The sequence below is a fragment of the Carassius auratus genome, chromosome 16, assembly GCF_003368295.1.
Source record: "Carassius auratus strain Wakin chromosome 16, ASM336829v1, whole genome shotgun sequence".
NCBI classification, from domain to species: Eukaryota; Metazoa; Chordata; class Actinopteri; order Cypriniformes; family Cyprinidae; genus Carassius; species Carassius auratus.
Window position 1 is genome coordinate 15067071 of NC_039258.1, and position 21523 is coordinate 15088593.

A 21523-nucleotide genomic window follows, 5' to 3' on the forward strand; every position below is an offset into this window, starting at 1 on the left:
TTACAAAAGTCACTAGGCCTATTATAATTGCGTTAATATACGATTTTGGTAGTTTTATGTTTTAGTATGAGAACAAACTAATTTTAATTAATTACATAATATGAATATACTAGCCTACACTTCTTTCATGACTTTAAACAAGTCTCTCTTATTTGGAGCTCCATTTGCGTCAAACATGCACTATTCATTAAATTATCATGCAGAAGTTTTTTTCGCTTGCCAAAAAAAAAAATATTTTAATGTAGCTAAGTAGTTAGACATGAAAAAGACAGTATTTGCCCGAGTTGGGCACTAGATTCATGATGTGAAGCGGCTTGAAAACACAGTTGAGGCCCATAAAGCTTTAACTTGCTGTGGCCCCCGCAGAATTACATTGGATTAACAATGGCCGAAATTCTCAACTGCTAACATTTATAAAGAAATAAAAAAGAGAGACTAGCTATTTGAAAAAGAAGATTGCGCAACAAAATCTAACCAGGAATATGCCGTAAAAACCGGCTGCCATGTTCAACAACGAAAACGCGCTGTTTTGGGTGATTTCCTTTATCAATATCGTCATATTAAGGCTTTTAATGAGTAATCTTGCGCTGGGAGCCGATGAAAACTAAAACCAGTCTAGGACATACGTGGTTTTATGGTGCTCTTGGTATCTTCCTCCAGCCATTGTCAGCTCAGACAAGCCATGGCCGTCGGAGAGTGATCATGAGACGCCACCTACTTGGAATTCGTGAACTTCAATGAGACCTGAAGTCACGGGTAACAGTACTAGCTATAGTAAAGAGAGACAACGGCCCCGTGCGTTGTATCGGGTGAGAATGATGTTTTTAGCGCATCTTCCAGGTTTAAAAACATAAGATCCAATGCACGTTTAGATAGAAGGTTATCATGCATGTTTCGATCAGTAGCTAACTTTTTATATTATTTATAGGTTATAATAGAAGATGTTGTTCAGTGTAGCGATACTGCCACTGGTTCCACGTGACTATACAAAGTAACAGATTAAAACTTTGCATTTCCTTTTGGCATGTTTAAGAGTTTGAGAACAAGACCTCAAGTTCGTGAAAGGGTGAGGGTCACTGGTTGTTTACAAATAGCCCAAACAGCGCCCCGGGTTTCCACCAGTAATTGTAATATTGCACGAAACTTTGGCATTTTCTTGCAGGATTGTTTTCGACCCACTGGAATCAGGGAATCACGCAAATGACCGATAACTTTTCGCACTGGCTCAAGTTAGCACTTCTTTCTTGAGAAGCACAGTAATTGGTACAGTTCAAGTCAATTTGTCATCACTTCATAGGCTACATAGGCTACTACTAAGAACAAACGAAATTTGTTCTGTGTTAGACGCCTTTTTCAGTCCACTTTGAAAAGCTGTGGCTTTAGATTTTTCCTCCCCCAGACTTCTCATCTGAAATTGTACTAATACGTTCAGTTGTATTGTAAAAGCAGTAAAGCTCGCGTATAATTGCATCCAGTTGACAATTGACATCCAGTTAATTCCACAACAATTTCAATTCTTTTTCTACAGATTTAGAGTGTTTAAATAGCAAAGGTCTTTGATTGGAATTACTGATTTATAGATGTTCTTCAGTGATGTCTAGAAATGTATTATTATTGTAAATATAAATAAAACTTCAATGCCATTTAGAAATAGGCTAAACGTGCCGTTTTAATAATTGTTAATCATGAAAAAAAAAAATGCATTCATCGATTATAGACCGCTTTTAATTTTCTTGAAAAAGCGGTTTAATAGTAGACCATTTGCTTGTGATTAATAAAAAAAAAACGACAATGTCAGATCGATGTGATATTACTGTCGAGTGGCCTTATACGCTTTGGTGCATTTAATTAGCTCAGATCGTCTTTTCCCTGCATTTTGCCGCAATGCAGTTAAGGTCCCACTTTTAATTTTTTCCTCCACTATAGAATTGACACGATGCTGCCATTATAAAGGCTCTTTGAAAATATAGGTTTGGACAAGGTAGGTATGTGCATTTGTAGTTTTTAACTCCGTAACCGCTTAGTAGGTGAGTTTGTGTGTAGGCTATATATATATATATATATATGAAGAGTTCACATGCAAAAGCCTCTAAATGCCATCTGAAACTTTCATCTAAAATTAGGATTTTTATCAGGCTCCTATATTTATTTTCAGTTATTTCAATTTAATAGTCTGGCAAAGGACCTGCACATTGCCATTAAAGTAAAATGACTCAACCTAAGCATAGGAGCTTGATAAAAATCCTAATTTTAGATGCAAATTTCTGATGGCATTTAGAGGCTTTTGCATCTGAACTCTTCATATATATATGATAGATAGATAGATAGATAGATAGATAGATAGATAAACAATACTGCTCAAAAAATAACTTTGATAAGAAAGGGTTTGTGCGTCCTGCACTTAAATGCCATAAAATAGAAAAAGAAACTATTAAAACACTTTTAAAGAATGCTTTCGTCTCATTCAGTTCATTTTTTGACTTAATATAGTATCTAAATATTAATTATAAAAGGCATGTTAATAAATGATAATTTTCTCTCAATAGTAGCCTATCTATAAGAAAGGATATTATTAAACAGGTTGTTAGGTCATCTTTTTAAAGTAAAAACACAATAACACTTTGTGCGACTGTAAACAAAAACCGATACGGTTTTAAACTTTTATACAAATTTTGTGTTCCTAAAGTGCTTATCGGTTTGATAAAAAAAATGAATATATAAAGGCCTTATATGAAATCAGATTGTGTACGATAAGTTCTTCAAAATGTATGCTTAATTTAAACATTCTTGTTGATTCTGCAGTAGGCACCTAATGTTAAAATGTTGTTTTTCGTATGAGCAATAAAAGAAAACGACAATGGATTTGTTGTCGTTGTTGTTTTGTTTTTACGGAAAAATAAGCAGGCAACAATACTATCATATTACTTTTCACATTTCCCCTAACTTGTGTTCGGGGATTATGCTACATTATAAGCTATATTTGTATAGCCTTGTAAAAGGAATATATCCTTCATATCCAAGAGCATATAAACATCAAATATTTCATTTGACCAAAAAGTACAATTTTATAACATGAAATATTGTTACAGGCTATACTGAAAATTACTCAAAAGTATCATATTTAATTCTACACAGACCGTCTCCAACACTTAGAACCGATGGTTTACTAATATGTCATTTCCTTTAATGCCGTTGGGTGGCAGCACAGTCCAAATTAAAATGCGTGTTGAAACGCAAACAGTGTGAATCCCGTCCATATGCTTCTCTCCACATTTTCCGTCTGCTCAGACATTTTTGGAGACCACAGCTCATAGGCTGCCTTCCTTCACATCCCACAGAGAGATCATTTATTTGTGACTACTCAGCAGTGAGAAACAAATTACGAATTACTGGTGCAAATTCTCTTTAAATGTAAAGGTTTGTTATTTTACGCATTTGTAGAATAAAATAGATTCGAATCAATGGGAATTGTTAATGAAACAAACGATTAAGGTGTATCATCTTATTTGAAATACAATTGTATCATTTCTGTGTCAAGCACAATAAGTAAATGAAAAATTACATCTTTCTGATTCTTAAAAAAAACGTAGACTACAGAGATTAACTGCTGTTATCGTTTTTTTTTTTTTCAGATTAAAGATGTTGGTGGTGAAACTTTACACGTTGTGGTTTGATAATTTTGCAAATGCAAACATAAAAAGCCAAGTAGCCTAATAATCTAGATTATTTAATATGATTGCATTTCATTTCTGGTGCTAGTGTTTATTGTATTCTTAAAACTACTGATGTCTTAGTGGCACTGGGTTTGGATTTAATTTAAGCAATTGGTGTACCAAAAGTATGCATTTCTAAAATGCATTTGTTGGGTTAACAATAATCAATTTCTTAAATAATGACATACACATTTGAAGCTGTCACTTTACCAGTTTTCCTTCGCGCGTTTTTATATTCTACGTCTGTTTATTCGTTTTCGGTTTTTCTAAAGGTTTCTTTGTTTCCTTCTTTCTTTCCTTCTTTCTTTCTTTCTTTCTTTCCTTTTCTTTATTTCAGATATCCTTTTGTTAGGGTTGTCTCTTATGAGTAAATTGATTTCAGCAAGACGTTTTGATGCAATTTATTTATATTTTAAATTATAGTGTCACTGTAAATGCTTGCTAGTTGAAACCTGAAAGGAGGAAAAGGTTTCCACACTATTTTGTAATTTTGTTTCGGAAAGCCATGGCACAACATGGCAATATGGCAAAACATACTTCAGTAGCCAACTCTAAAAGCTGCCTTCTTTAACTGTATTTAGGTCGTTGCTATGCTTTATAGGCTAAAGATCATTCGGAGAAGTAAATAGTCTACTAATATCGGACTGCATACTTTTTCCTCTGCCTTTCACTCCCCTCTTTCTCGAATTTATATTTTTGACTGTATGATTCAGATTCAAGTAGGTTCATTTACACTGCAAAATAAATTGCAGAAAGCACAGAAAACATCGACTCAAACACTGATTTTATAGCTATTTTACTACAGACTTTTGGAATCCAAAGTCATTGTCAAGTCAGATGACTGGGAATACGCAAAACGGGTTATTATACAAACTTTTAACTTCTTTGCTATTTAATAACGCAAACACGAATCTAGAGTTCTCAGATTTCAGAGGTTTTTCGCAAATACTTCTATGAGGAACAATGAACCATCTGCGGGAAGTTAAGGCAGATACATATTTTTGCCACTAGATGGCAGCACCGTTACGCTCACGGAAATGGGCTCTTGGAGAACATTTGTTCTGGGACAAAAAAAGAAATCACTTTTCACGTCTCATCAGTGATTTGGCTAAAGACAACAACATCACATCTATTCGTATTAGCAGCTGATATCCTTCTATTTTACTCATTCTTTTCTGGGAATTGAATTCAATCGATACATTAAAAAGAAACTGATAATTTACAATAAACAATTTGGCAGAATGTTGACATTCGTAATAATTATAAAGATACAAATATGGCAGTACATCATTTAATATGGGGAGTTTTATTTGCATACTGTCTGGAGTAACACATTAATGTATTTCCACGGAAGCCACTTTTGCTATATACAAATGCACGGGTAAATAGAAAATAAAAGCTCAAAACAAAACTCTGTCACGACTTGGGGTAAATTTACTGTACAGTTAGCGTAGCATGCACATCTACAGTCTAAAAGGTACAGTTGTTTCTGATGTGTAAAAATAAAAAATACACGAAATTCCATGGTTTTGTTTGTTTATACTTCACTGATTTTCTAAGATGAACGTGTATTTTACATTCCTCCCACGTCTTTGCCTTAATATAGCTTGCATTATAGACCAAAAAATAAAAAATAAAAAAACAAGTGGTGAATATGGGTTCATTGTTCTTGAGCAGTATCTTCGCCTTTTATCAGTGTCAGTGTCTTGGCAATTTGTAGGCTACACAGGGAAGTAAAATATAGATTTTCCCCCCTGCGCATCTCGACGTCGAACAGATGATGATGGAATGGATTTCAGAATAAATAATGTTGAAGGTCCTTCCATTTATACCCCTTTGGTATCTCAGTTTGTCATTCTTTCAGACCTTAACTGATGCCCTTGTACTTGTTGACCACTTTCTTCTCCTTCACCCGTCTGTTTTGAAACCAGATGGTCACTTGCCGCTCGGTCAGGTTTGTGTGAGCAGATATCCTTCTTCGTTTGTCCTTGGTTATGAACTTATTTGTGGCATATTCTCGTTCTAGTTCCTTCAGCTGAACCTTGGTGTAGGGAACCCGCTTCTTTCTTCCTCGACGCACTGAGGCTACATCGCCACCCGAGACGGTGTCTAGGGGGTCAGAAGGAAACCAAAATAAGGTTGGTTCAAGCGTAATGGAAATGTCAGAATTGTTAAATAATTAAACTGGAAAATAAAAACACAATGTGTCTTCAAAGCAATGCAACAAATAAAACATCTAAACGTCGAATGAAATAGGCTTTTAACATAACGGGGAAGTTCGTTTTTAAATAACACTTGCTATTCGTAGGCCTAAAGGTCAATTTTACGCACACTACATTTTTCGTTTAAATCCCTAGTGCGTTGGCTATTTCCCTCCCTAATATAATAAAACAGATTTTTTTTTTTTTTACCTTGAATAGACGATTTCCATAAGCTGTTTGACTGTGTTTGGTCTTTAGGACAGTACATCGGACTGCTCCATCCGTTCGTGATTGCCCAGGGCTGGTACGTTTCGACGGGCAGAAGAGACTCGTGCCTGGGTTCCGCAGGGGTGCTCAGCGCAGGGACGACTGGCACGTCGAGGTAACTCGCCACAGGCTGGTAAGGGCCAGATGAGTAACCTTGGTAGAAGGCAAATTCCTTAGCACGGGAAGGGAACTCCTCTCCAGAAACAGACGTGTCCATGTATTTTTCCCCATAGGAGCTGGGCTGCGTGCAGGACTTGGGCATCCTACACGGGTAATAGCTGCCGCCAAAATATCCATAGGGCAAAGAAGCACTGGGAGAGTTCTGTACGGCTGAACACGGACTGCATTGTTTGACAGGTTCCCCCATGCCCGATCCTGGCACCTCACTCGACGTGTAGGTTGTGCTCGGGGCCAAAGAAGACGGGTGCGCAATAAGGTTCCTGCACTGGTTAGCAGCGAAATTGCCTCCCACAAATCCTTCCATGTTTTTGCTCATATCCTCCAAGCCGTTGTCATAGAGAAACATCACCGGGTCAATCCAGCGGGAATGGAGGAGTAAAGACGCTGTCATAGCACGCCCTACATGGAGCCTAGCAGCTCTTTTAGAATTCCCCAAGACTGAAGGGGAAGCAGTGGATCAGTGGAGTAACAGATACCCACGCGTCCCGTGTGCGTCAGGATCCAACTATTATTGGACGAGTGGAGGCACGTGACATGCAAAGAGGCTGATAAACGTCTAAACTGGAGATAACGCCGATCTAGCAAGACAAGCGTACTGCACTGAACTGAAACAAAGTGGAGGGATTTGGTCAAAATAGATATAAAGATTCTGGCGATAAGCTTTATCTTGACGAGGAAGCCAAGTGCCATTCCATTGCGCAATGGGACTGGAATATATTACGCACCTTCATTTATAAGTATAGCCTTCAATTTAACAGTGAGATTATTGCACATTTGTAAATATCATTTTCTCACATACTATTTAAACAGTTAACAGTGATGAAAACGGGACATCTTAACTTTATTGTATTTCTTTTTTAATCTGGTGGCGTTTCGAACTCACCTTCTATTCCCATGCTGTTTTTTTATTTAAAAGAAATGCATTTGCTTTTCTTCCAAGCCATTTGATGATGTGAAAATTAAATAAGGAAGCATAAAGTCTAAAAGCGGCTATTTTCTTTCTTTATGTATTTTTGACTATACAGCATTTTGCACAGCCTCAGTGAACCACCACACAATCGACCATTTCGAGCCCCATGAAATTGTCAAATAACAAATCACACTTTATGAAAATGACCACCAGTTTATTACTCTATACGGCTAGAGATCCAGCCCACAATTTGGCAAGACTCGTTTACATACGAGTTACACATGCACGGCTGGAGGCCAAGGTCAAGTTGAAAGTTGCAGTCTAGCCAGGGCCCTTGTTGTCGTTGAAGGCTAGACCGTCTGGCAGGAAACAACCACACATCTCCGGGTGCATTGTAAACAGGAGCACAAAGGTATTACTACTGCTTGTGATGCCACAGATTCAGCATGAACGTGTCTTCATTGCAGCTTTGGGTATCTGATGTCTTGGCACAGTGGTCTGACACTGCTGGAATTATAGCAAGACGATATTATTATATTATTATATTATTCGTATAAATAACAATAATAATAAATCAACGATAAACATTGAAATATGAATATTATTATTACCTATTAGGTGTCGATTATTAGTGTCATTATAAAACAGTGTAATATAGGATGCATTAACAAATAATCAAATTTATTTCAATCTTATTTCAAATCCGTTATTTTATTTTTTTCTGAAATTGGCTCACAGGATGAGCGGCTATAGTGTCCAATACGAGGATATCGTCGGCTACTCTATGACATAAATGGTAAAAAAATTTTTTATTGTAGCCTATTATTATTATGTTGAAGTGAATTGAAGGCTAACAAACTCAAACTCAAAAATGTGTTGCGGTTAAATGAATAAACCTACTTCGTTTTGGAATTATTCTTTAAAATAGTCAATAATATTGTTGACCATTGGTTATCTGAGAAGCACCGAGTTACATTAATGTTGAATAATATCAGCCAGTGAGGCTATTTAAGGGGATTTAAAACAATAGATTAATTCCTAATTTAGTTTTTATTGTCATGTGCACGCAGCATAGCTGTTTATGAGGAGCACAGAAAAATGATAAACTGATAAATTGGAGTGCTATTAAAGAATAAGGCCTTTTTTGGTTAGCGGGCAGCCGTTTGTATTCGCTCATATCCAGCAGAGTCCACAGGAAATCAGCTCGCTGGTGGCGTGCAAACACTGGCTTGTGAGGCGCCAAGTCCCTATTTGATCTTTTTAAGGTTTCTTGAGCTATTAACGTTCAGCGTTGTTCGAACCCTCTCACAATAGCTGAGCTGTGTAAAAAACAAAACAAAGTCAACATGTGTACAGACGGACGTGAGAATTGTTGCTGCACTAGAACCAGAAGATTCAATGCACTTCTGAATTAACCTTGAAAATAGATGATGCGACCTTTTTCATTCCTCAGCATTAAAAATCTATTGTTTCCAAAAGATTTTACGTAAACACGGCAGCCCTACTGTTTTTAGACTATATTAGGCTACTTTAGTCCTGTGAGCAGGCCAACTACGGACTATTTAATATGTATAGATATGCTACTTTACATGTACAAATTCAAAGAGCGTATTAATTAAAAATTAGATATTTCAATATTTTACTGCTACGTTTGTGGTATTAAGATTTAGGATCATTTAAATCACTTTGAGGATAGCATAAAAATAAAATAAATAATTCTTTAAATGTGTCTCTAATTTCAATGGACTGAAATAAGACTTGGTGTTAACAGTTTCAACCACCAACAAAGATACAGCGAGGCATGGATCTAATATCTCCCCAAAAACAGAGCAAACGAACGGTGTGAAATGCAAATTTAGCTGCCTATATCTTTTTTAATTTCAGGTTCAGATTCTGAAAGCGGTATAGCTTTTACTTATCTTGTTGTTACACTCACGAAAACCAATGAACACAAAGTTTTAGGGGCTTGAGTAAATGTATTAAAAGCAAATAGCCCATTTGAGAGGCACGAAGCCTTGAGATCTTATTTTGTACGTTACGTTATAAAATAGCACATAATTAGATCTCACTTAATGTCACCTGCGCTACATTTCAGACACATACTAACACTGCTGTCGCCTACTAATTATTAATGGGTTGATAGAAATGTTTGCAAATGTAGATAAAATTGTCATTTGAAATAATGGCCAGAATTAGCCTACTTTCAATTTAAATCATTCGTATGACGCTGTTTGACACAGTTTTACATGATCAGATAAAGCGTAGACAACTTTTTAAATGTGTGCTACGGAAATTGGTCAGAAATATCTATAAAAAAAAACCTGCACGGCATTGGTATTGTGGAATGATTGTGGCCACACCGATCTAAAACACTAGGTTACATATTAATCAAGTAAATGTAATAGACTATTAATACCATTAATTATTAAAAATCTAATGCACGAAAAATTTAATTAATGCAGTAATCAAATAGGCTTTTGGGAACAATGTATACATCGCCTTTACCCTGTGCTACAAAACAATTCAGATGAAATCATATTGAAATATGGAATAATATAATTCGCAGATAAATAGTTGAAACTGAATTTGGATAATTGTGTTTTCCTGCAGGTTAGTGTTGCTTTAGAATAAAACTGTATTAAAATAAATGCAAATGTTTCATAAATGTCTCAACTTCGATGCTTTAAAAGCAGAAACTCGAATCATTGTACTCTCAGTGCTGATAAAATATTTCCAACCACCTTTATTATGCAACAATAATGAATGAAAAGTTAAGCCCAAGCATTAAAAAGAGAGAAAATATTTTTTTACAATCTATTTTTTCCCCTGATTTAGGCTACCAAAGAGCGCATTATCTTAGTTAATGTTTTAATGAAGTGGAATAAATAGTTTTATTGGCACATCATGATTCAAAGTCCAAACATTCGTCATAGGAATAATTATCTTTCTCTGAAGCCAAAGAGTTTGACTGAAAAATATTTTTGTGTTACATGCGTGTTATATGTATAGGCCTAGATATTGTAGCGAAAAGACTAAATAGACATTTTTTTATTTAACTCGTTTAATGGCTATTATAAGAGACGAATAGATTCCAATTAACGTAAACATTAATTGTCCTAAATAAAACAAGTTTGTAGATAAAGTGCTGGGGGTGGATGGGACCCCAATAAAAGAACTTTCTAAAATCCTTTTTTAGAAAAACATTTTTCAAACAAAAGTTTGGTCCCATGCAGTTTTTGAATCTCAAAGATTATGAATCTGAGTATTAATACTTAATTACTAAATACAATGATAATTTATAGAAATTTTTTTAATTAAGCAATGTGTGAAAATAATGAAATAAAACAAAGCTTGTTCGGATAAATATAAAGGTAACGAGTGGGATCGATTCACTGCATGGGATCCATTTTTAATTTTATTTTATTATTATATATATTTTTTACGATAAACACACCGGAATTCTATATCGTGGTTTTATTTTCTGAGTCATCAAACCTGTCTGTTCTGGAAATCCAGATAGTGAGGTCTCTGTTGGCATGCTGAAGCTTATTTCAAGTATAGTTAAATCTAACAACCACATTACACCAAACTCAAAATCTAAGTAGTAGGACACATATCCTCTTTCGACCACACCTTCTGCACGTGTCAAGGTCCATACAATTAAATAAAACACTTGAAACTATACTGTACGTATTTGTCACATGAGAATTTTAATTAAATCAAACATTAAATATTATTTGAGAGAACTCGTCGTTCACGGAGCATGACGCAGCAAGAGTTTTACTTTGAATATTGAATAGGTGTCTTGTCTATGTTGATCATGTCAGAAATTATATATATATATATATATATATATATATATATATATATATATATATATATATATATATATATATATATATATATATATATATAAACAAGTGTTACCAAAGTGTTTGTCTGAAACGAACTGCTGTACAAAAATCGTGTCAAATTACAATATAATTACAATTACACATAAAGAATGCGCACACTTGTGAATATTAACTCGGAGATCTCACGTCTGAGCTGTACCATAATCATATAAGAGTTCCCATCAGTCGGATAGTTTTAGAAACGTTTTATTCAATCGATACACCTTTAACAGCTAGGCAAAAAATAGGTTAATAAACAAAAAAGAAAAAGAAAAAAAAAAAAAAACGAAGAAGAAATTGCCATTTAATGTTATTGTTCACCACGTGGCCTTTAGTCAGTTGATGATGATTGTCCACATACTCCGATTCTGAAGCGACTAAGCTTGACAAAAAAAAAGAGAGAAAAGAAACAAAACAACGAATAAAAAAGATATACAATTTCTTTTTTCGGTCTAAAAAATCTTTAGCTCTGAGAAATGATTATTATTATTTTTTCAGTGACCAGAGGGACCAGAAAGGGTCATGGGTGAAACCGGAATGGGATTCCGGGTTTTGGGCTGCTTGAAGTCTAACTACCCCATAGTCCTCTGTTTGTAAGACCTGCCAACTAGATAACAACACAGCACTTAGGCCTCCATGCTTAATGGACTTTTTATGGGTTTGTCCTGTGATCATGTGACCTCTAGCATTATGGCCTCTCTGTGGCTCTTTGGTGGGTAGATCAGAAACATACCACTGACTGCTTTTTCCCTCGTTTTGGAAAACCAGGACAGCAAAAGTGAGTTTGACAAAAAGAGGCGAAACACAATGAGAGATGATGGGGCATCAATGAACATTTCTGAGGGAAAAAGTTAAGAGTCATGAAGCCAAACCTAAATGTGTTCCTCACAATGTATCTAAGATTGTATCATTATTAGCTTATCGGAAATGTGATGGAAACCAACCAGGGCACACAAACAGACGAAATTACATATTTAATGATTGCTTGAATATAATTTTTACTAGGCTCCTGACCGGTTATCATCTAATCATTCTAATGGCTTTCCAAGCCATTATGAATTTATATTTTAGAATACAACAAATTATATTTTTGTCCATACAATTAAAGTCAGTGGGGTCTTATATTGTTTTGATCCGCGCTGACTTGATATAAACACTTCAAAACATTCAGCGAAAGATGTTCTTTTGCAGTCTATGAGAAAAAAATTTGAATTGCAGAATTATTTGTGGGTGAATTATCCCATCCAGTCTAATACTGAGAACATGAAACTTAAATGATACAATTTCCTTGATGTGTAAAAGATTTGTAGTGTTGATGAGTCATCTTTATTGTGCATGTTACGTGCTGCTGAATTCAAGGTGAGGCTTCATAAAGATTCACTGCTTGACCTTGAAGAGAGGGAGGAGACCAGGTAAAACTATGTGCTTTGTTACATCATTTTAACTGGTCAACCGCATTCATCAGGATTACCTATGCAATTGTAAATCTTGCTTAGTACCCTTACAATACAACTTCAGTTTCCAGGTTTGTGAAGAACTGAAAAAATAGGTGTTATAAACATGCATCAACACGCCAGTCTTAACATCAAAACTACAGGTATTTCCTGCTTTAATTTTCAGGTGTTTAAATGTACATGAATACAACATGTAGATCAAACACCATTAACAATTTCAAAGACTAGCCCACAGCAAGATATATTAAAGACATACAAACTAAAATTGGACATATGCAATGAAAAGGAGTGTAACGGCTGATCGGAGTCTTGCGAGTTTGTGGTCTTTACATTTTTGTTAGCCTACAGAACCGCAACTAAGGCAAGAACAAAAATTTAATTCACAGCATCTCATCAAGTGATTGGTGGATTACTAATTGTACATGAGTGGGCCCACAAAGGTAAGGAACTCACAGCCTCAAACATGACACACACACACACACACACACACACACACGTCTTTCCCACTACCATCCTATCTAGATATGTGTTCACTCATTCATTTATGGCTCCCAAGCACACGCATGCCAATGAAATCACATAGTGGGGTCAAAGTTTTGCATGTCAGCTCATGTGAAAGGCAGGCAGTGCTGGGTAAGGCTGTGGAAGGGACAGAGAGGGTCGCCGTCTACTGGCCCTCCTCTTCTCGAAGGAACTGGAAGACGGATGAGAAGTCCTTGCTGGCGTAGCCGCGTGCGCACATCATGCGGTAAATCTGATGGGCCAGAGAGCCCAATGGCACTGGTGTCTTTGTGTTAGTTGCTGTATACTGAGCAAGTCCCAGATCCTGAGGATAAATGATAGAAAATGTCCATGAGATATAAGCATTTGAAAAGTTAACTATTAGATGTGTTCTTGCATTTAAAAATAAGGTTATGTGCATCGGAATACGGGGTCTCAAGGCAATTTAAAGAAGAAAATAACTAAATGAAAATGCAGCCCCCCCCCCACCTCACAATATTTAACAGCAGTGGGAAATGTGACAACAGCATTAACATTTATTAATGTATCAGTGGTAGCAGTATATAATAAGTGTTTATTTAGCAGTGGAAATACATTGACAAAAACAATTATTGGCCAAGGCAGAAACCAAACAAAATGAAACACTGGGCAGAAGGCTGAATACTGATCATGGTTTTCCATGTTTTCTTTTCCCCCCATGCGTTTTGGCAATTATTATTATAATTTTGTACCACTGCATAAATTAAATAGCCAAAATGTGTTTTTTACTGTTTGGTCTTGCTTTCCAAAGAAAATAAATCAGTTACCAAACAACAATTAATTTTTTTTTTTAACACTGAACATTTTAAAACTTTCTAGCAGACATTATACCGACAAACCATTTTTGAGACCCCCTTCTTGAATCAGTTTTTTTTTTTTTTTACTGTACAAATAAATGCATCCTTGCCGAAGAAAAGAGAATGAGCGGTTGTAATTGTCTTTTTTCTATTTTACAGAACAAAGATTACAAAACTAACACTTATGAATGATGATGGAGTTGCTTTTTCTCAGCTTTTATTTTGGCAGATACCACAGGAAGACCTCAGTGCTTCTTTTTGTGGACAACAGCAGATTTAGAAATTATTCTCATTACGAATTTGGAAAGATGTTTGTCGCCCGTATCGTATTGTCCCATGCCTTGTAAAAATACATAAATATCATACCGAGCAACTGACGAGTAACACCGTTTCAGCACAGATTTTGGTCATGCTTTGGACTTTGAACCCTGACTAACAAACTCATCATCACTGTCTGAAAACAGGCAATTTATGTGTGTATTACAAAATATAACATTCTGCAGTTTATTTACCAATTGTTTAAGGCCATTACGCAATTTAAAGCATCATACAGTAACCAGCAACAACCACCCCCTCCTCTTCTCGTTGAAGGCCTGTGATGTGCTGTAAGTGCTTAATGATTTTTCCATCTTTCTCTGACAGTTTTAAATGTTTCCACACTGCCGACAAGTTTGCTGCATTATATAGTGCAAGCCTCTCACTCTGCACTGGTTGCTCTTTTGAGTGCAACATCTAATTGTTCGGTACAATTTATTCAGTATTTTCACTTATTCCGAAATTAAATGATAAATGTTGGCTGCTGAACATCCCTATTTAGCAGCAAATCAGCACAATAGAATAAAAGATAATTCAGCAGGAATAAATTACATTTTAAAATATTTTCACATACCATTTTTACTGTTTTTGTAGCTAAACAAAAACGTATGAAACTAGGGCTGCACGATTAGGATAAAAATCATAATTGTTGATTATTCCCTTGAAATTGTAATTATTAATTATGATTACCACAATTTACACTAAATGATGTTTATAACATTGTTCGATGCAACTGCATGCTGTAGTTTTTATATGAAAATGAAAAAAAGCTGAAAACACTAACTGAAAAACTTTGTGCTTTTCTATTGTATTAAGCCTTAAATGTCCTATACATTGGATTGGTTTCTTGAATTTTTTTTTTAAAAACTAAAATAAAAATAAATGGGAAAAACCCTAAAGGTAAAACGTAGAAAGATAAAAATGCAGAATAACATAAGTGGATTTTGAACGATTAATTGCCCCTTTGAACGATAACATAATTTGGCATCCATAATTGTAATTGCGATAAGAAATTCGATTGTGCAGCCCTATACCAAACTTCTCAAAAACACTTTATTCCAAACATTTGAACACCAATACAAAAAGTGGACTTGACTAATTAGCTATTTTGTTTATTAGCTACCCCTTATATTAGTAGTAACCACAGTAGAAATGAATATTTTATATATATATATATATATATATATATATATATATATATATATATATATATATATATATATATATATATATATATATATATATATATATATATATATAAAAAAAAAACATGCAAACCTTGGCCATGAGTGTAGTTCCGAAGCCACCCTGGTAGTTGTTTGCCGAGGGCACTCCCTCCATAACTCCCGGGACAGGGTTGTATGTGTCACTTGACCAGCAGCGGCCAGAGCTCATGTTCAAGATCTTCGCCAGAAGTTTAGGGTCAAGCCCTAATCTGTGAATGCACAAATCAATACAAAGCCATTCCGGTTAAAAAGTAGAAATTAATACAATCTGTAGAAAAGTAAATGCACCAAGACAGCTGTTTAATTGAATCATCTGTATTATAGTTTTAGCTGAAAATGTACACATCCACGATGTGAGTGAGTTTCTTCATCAGAACAGATTTGCGAAAAAAAAAAAAAATGTACTCATAATTTTGCCAGAAGTGAGAGTTTTAGGTTAAAATGCAAACACATTGCTTTTCACTTCACAAGATGTTTATCGACAGACTGAATCAGTGTAGATTATTGTGATGCTTTTATCAACTATTTTGGGTTCTGACGGCTCCCATTCACTGCAGAGGATCTGTTCTGAAGAAGAAACAAACTCATCTATATCTTGGATGCCCTGAGAGGGAGTACATTTCCATCCAATATTCATTTTTGGATGCACTGTTCCTTCAAGTTATTCATCTGTGAACTGCACCTGATTCCCAAGTTCATGGTCTCTGCTGTTCCAATCATCCCAATGGCCAGCAGCATATTGTTGCAGATTTTAGCTGCCTACAAACAAGGAAGAGAGAGATTATGACCAGAAATAAATCAGCACCTTTCTAAGAATGGCACTATATTCTTAAAAACATCCTGTTTGTACCTGTCCAGTGCCAACTTGGCCACAGTACACCACATTAGCACCCATACAGGTCAGAAGTTCCTTGGCTGCATTGAATTCTTCCTCTGGCCCACCAACCATAAAGGTGAGCTTACCTGAAGTGGCAGCACCAACACCTGAGAAATATAGAAAATGATGCAGATCATATTGTACATTACACACACTCAATTTACAGTTCCCACCAAAATTTTTATTTTGTAATTGATCCACACTTATGTCGTTTCAAACGTGCATGAGTGACTGACTGACTATAAAAGGAGCATCTCAGTCTTTGCAAGCAAAGCTGGGTCATGGCTCTCATCACGTTGTGCCAAATTTCATGAGAAGTGTCAAATCAAAAATCTGAATTTAGGTCTTTCACCAACTACCACACATAATATTGTGTAAAGGTTCAGAGAATCCAGAGAAATCACAGTACATGTAGGGCAAGGCAGGAGACCTCAGTTGAATGTGCTTGACATTTGAGCCCTCCCATGGCATTGCATAAGAAACGGTCATGATGCGGTGTTAAATATAGCCACACAGGCTCAGGAGTACTTCAGAAAACTGCTGTCACTTAACAGTCTGCTGCTGCATCAAGAAATGCAACTTGAAACTCTGTTACTATAGGAGAAAGCTATACATCAAGTCTGTGCAGCGATGCTGCCGGGTTCTCTGGGCCAGAGCTCAGATAGTCAAAAAGACAGTGAAAAGGTGTGCTGTACTCAGGAGTCCACATTTCAACTTGTTTCTGGGAAAAATGGTTTCGAGTTCTCAGTCCCAAAGACCAAAAAGAAACATCCAGACTTTCAGTGACAGATGCAAAAGCAAATATCTGTCATGGTATGCGAGTGCGTCAGTGCAAATGGCATGGGTCACTGGCATATGTGTGAAGGTGCCTTTGACATGGAGACATATATATGCCTCCGTCCCAACTTTTTAGGAGATTTTTTTTTATTTTATTGTATTTTAACAAAACATCCCAACTTCTCTGGATTTGGGGTTGTACAAGTTCCACAGAAGACCACCGTAACAATAACAATGGAAGTGAAGTTTCGATCAAATGTGTGACTGAAGACAAGTGACTGATTCTCTAATGTGATTGTTTCCACATCATCATACCAGTAACCTCTTTAAGCTTAAAAGATTGAGAAGACGTGTCTTCAAAATGTAACACCATCGAAGTGCCATAATTACTCTCAGAGAGGAAAGTCCTATAAATACACAAGCACTCCACCATCTGCCGTGAACACAGACACGCATGACGTCAGGGACAGTTTGTTGTGGCTCACGTCTGATTAAGCCTCCTTCACAGGCGCTAACACGGAGCTGGGAATAATGTCTGGAGGGTCTAAGTAAAGAGAATGAGCAGGTCTGTGGATTTCTTATGACTGCTTCACAAACCAAGAGTGGGTCCAGCGGTAGGTTAGCCAAACCCCACTGACGCATACGAATTGGGAGAGGCAACAATTTAAGGAAAGCAAACTAGAAGCACATTGTTTTTATGTGCCCAAAGACCAGAGGAAACAACTTCCTGATTAAAAAGGAGGATCGCCATAAAGCACAAACTAGCTGTTGACTGAGTTAAACCTTGTCGACAACGCAGGTAGTTTTCACACCTCAGGCAAATTTATAAGCAGCATAAAAATTTGAGAAAAGTATGTGCATAGTACACTAGACTCATATAATTCTATTTTTACACAAAGGGATTGCTATTTAAAGGGGTCATTCGCTTTAATTTTATTTCTGTGATTCACTTGCATAATAATAATTTAAAAAAAATGTAAACATTTGCACATCAAAGAAACAAGGATTTATTCAAACACTTTTGGGTTTTATATATTAGTTGACTTTAACAATTTGGGTCCTTGGAACCACTGGAACAAAATATTGCTTGATTAAGATTAATGTCTAAAGCATCCAATTCATAAAGTATAACAAAGCTTTTCAAAACTAGTTTAGGTCCAAGCTTTACCCAGTGCAGTTTTGATACTAACAATATTAATCCAAAGCAGAAAAAAAAAAAAAAAAAAAAAAAAATATATATATATATAAAATTTTTTATATATATATATATATATATATATATATATATATATATATATATATATATATATATATATATACACACATACACACTACTTGTGCATGTACGATCAGTCAAATCAATGAAAATGAACCGTGGAAGCATTAATGTAGAAAAACAAAAGGAACATAAGTACTTATGTACAGCAAATCTGCTGCCTATATTAGTGAAGTTTCTCTTCTCAGTTTACATGTCTTGGTAATTATATAGGAAAAAACCTTAGTAGGTACATGCAATTATTCTTACCGATGCTCTCTTATATTGGATACTGAAGAATGTACCTCTGCACAGATTCAGATGGCCCTATTTGCATACGATTCAAATCCAGTTTATTGTATAAATCATGTGAGTAGTGCACTTCAAACACTAGATGAACATTCCAAAAAAAAAAAAAAAAAAGTGGTGTGGGAATCACAGCTATGCTGGTTTACAAACTTACCTTATAAATTTGTTTGCTCAAAGTCTACACCTCAGCTATATCTGCCACAGCATTATCCTTTACAGAATAGGTTTCTAAATAAAGGGTCACGTGAGATTATGGCATTAAAGTCACTGATTTTCAGCACTTGTCTCCATTTCCACCATAAGTTGAGGTCACAGGATCTATTCCCAGATGCTGGCTTTTGATTTAGTCCATAACTCAAAAGGTCCACACCAATGGCTGGATTAAGAAAATGGACAAGATGAAGCAGGTGATAAAACGCTTTCCTATCAACAAAGCTGCAAATCACCCATTTCAGACTGAAACAGAGGACAGAGAGAATAAAACTTTGGGTAACTAGTGTATCCTGAAATTTGACTTAGCGAATTGTGATTGCGAAAACCACAATTCTTGAATTGGAGCCAAAGATTCTTTAAGACATTTGTACCCATTCCCAGACAGTGATTGGTTGCGTAACTGACTATGGGTGTGTGATTTATGAAACCTTTAAGAACATGCACTAACAAACATTGTCTGCACTTACATATTCATTTTGTTGGCAGTCAGGTTTCAGGTCACGATGATAGCATAACATAGTATGCAATTTACTGCATCTATGTCTAGCATTCATACCGTGTTGGGTAGGAAGTGGCAGTTTTTGTAATCTCACCTCCAGACACTGGGGCATCCATGAAAACTGCTCCCATTTTCTCTGCGGCAACTGCCATTTCCTTGGAGACAGCTGGATCAATAGTGCTGGAATCAATGAGTAGGGATCCCTTCTTCACTTTCCTGTTGTAAAGTAAAGATATCAGTAAACAAGATCTGTCCAGTACATGCGTCATGTCTTTAAAATACTGACTTTAAACATTTCTCACCACAATTAATTCAGCTAAAATATAATTTAATCTGGTTATCGTTATCTAAATTTAAAGTATGGATGAATATATGTTGGATTTGACTTGGATTTTTTTTTAACCCTCTATTCTATTTTTCAGCTAAATCTATATAGACTTTTTAGTTAAGACTTCCTTACTTCAGGATGCCATTTGGGCCTGTATACACATCTATAACATTGGGGCTGGAGGGAAGCATTGTGATGATTCGATCTGCTTTGTCTGCCACATCCGCAGGGCTGTCCAGGATCTGAGAACGGGGAAAAAAAGTATGTAGGTCTAATTCAAGCAATGTGACAAAAAAAAAGTTTTCTTGTACTGTCAGACTGAAATAATAGAATAAGACAATATTATCACACAAAGATTTTTGCAAAAGTGTGGAAAAATACAACTTATTGAAACAAATGGGTTCTCTATACCGTCAGAATACAAATGACTATGAACATCGCAGGGTTTAACACAAGTCAGATGTGACCAAGATAAGTTTTATGTCTGTTATCCTGACCTGAGCTCCTAGTTCCTGTAGCTCTTTGCAGGACTCTGGAAATACATCTGAGGCTATCACTGGATATCCATGTTTCATGAGGTTCTTTGCCATCGGGTTTCCCATGTTCCCCAGGCCAACGAAGCCCACCTGGGTTTTAGAGGCCATGGACCTGATGGAGACTAAAGAGAGACATGAATTATATAATCAGTGTCATATTTAGAATTTCACATCAGCATTTAACATATGACTGTTACAGATTAAATATGACGTACAGAGTCTAAGAATAGATCTTAAGTCTTTGCATGCTGAGCTAGAGGCAGATATGTGCAAATACACTGGATATTAGATTAAAAATGTCATTTTTGTTATCAAACAAAAAAAACGAAATGATTCCGTAAAAATAGCATCACAGAATGTTGATCAAATTTCAATCCGGTTAGATGAACTTGACGTATCATGATACTATATATTAAATCTCACTCATAGATATATCAGAAGAGAAGACTTTGCAATTGCAACAATTTAACAACCGTCCACCATTTAGTTAAACAGCGGCTGAGTCTGTTCACAATAAGTATAAGTTAACTTAATTGTCTTCTCGTGTTTCAGTGGCTTAATTTACACACAATGACTTTAGCCTAATAGCTATTACCGAGAGTTGCCAGTGCATTGCATTATATCAGATGTTTGCCGCGCGGAAAAACTGCATAGAAGTGCACAGTAGTAGACAAAAACATCATTTTTAGGATAAAGGTGCAAACACATTACCCTGCACGGCGTTGACATGGTTATGATACTTTCCTACAAGACAGCGCGAGCCCCTTAAAAGAGCGGCCATGCTGCTTCGCTCTTGACCTTCGACTTACAATGACGCCATTGGATAATCGATGACTGACACGTGTGCCTCCATACGTTTCATGGATCTTGGAACTCTTCGTCCAATGACATTCAAGGGAAGGCGGGACATCCTTAAAATCTCATAATAGATAAATCGAAAAAATAATAACAAAAACCATGTAACTGCCCTTATTCAGTCTGCTATTTATTTTCATTTGTGTTTAATACAATTATTTAATCGTATTTATGATATGTAAACAGAAACATTTGTCTTATTAGAAAAAGTATATATATATATATATATATTTGTGTGTGTGTGTGTGTGTGTGTATGTATGTATATTAATTTTTCTGGTTAACTAACTAAATGTGTTCGTTTGAATAAAAAGGTGCATCCAAATGACATCAAAACTACCCTAAAACCCGTATAATTCTCGGTATAATGACACACGTC

General features: G+C 35.8%; 2 protein-coding genes across 2 annotated transcripts; both read right to left on the reverse strand.

Moving 5' to 3' along the window:
- Positions 1–4284: 4284 nt before the first annotated feature.
- hoxa13b (homeobox A13b) lies at positions 4285–7133 on the reverse strand. The gene is made up of 2 exons (XM_026284324.1): positions 6125–7133; positions 4285–5822 (listed from the first exon to the last, which is right to left on the reverse strand). Exons 1-2 carry the CDS (start codon positions 6750–6752, stop codon positions 5581–5583), a joined length of 870 nt encoding a protein of 289 aa, XP_026140109.1. The 5' UTR covers positions 6753–7133; the 3' UTR covers positions 4285–5580.
- A 5330-nt stretch (positions 7134–12463) lies between these two features.
- Positions 12464–21142, reverse strand: hibadhb (3-hydroxyisobutyrate dehydrogenase b). The gene is made up of 8 exons (XM_026284325.1): positions 21002–21142; positions 20252–20412; positions 19887–19996; positions 19521–19642; positions 16347–16480; positions 16179–16255; positions 15549–15705; positions 12464–13444 (listed from the first exon to the last, which is right to left on the reverse strand). Exons 1-8 carry the CDS (start codon positions 21069–21071, stop codon positions 13286–13288), a joined length of 990 nt encoding a protein of 329 aa, XP_026140110.1. The 5' UTR covers positions 21072–21142; the 3' UTR covers positions 12464–13285.
- Between the last annotated feature and the right edge of the window lie 381 nt (positions 21143–21523).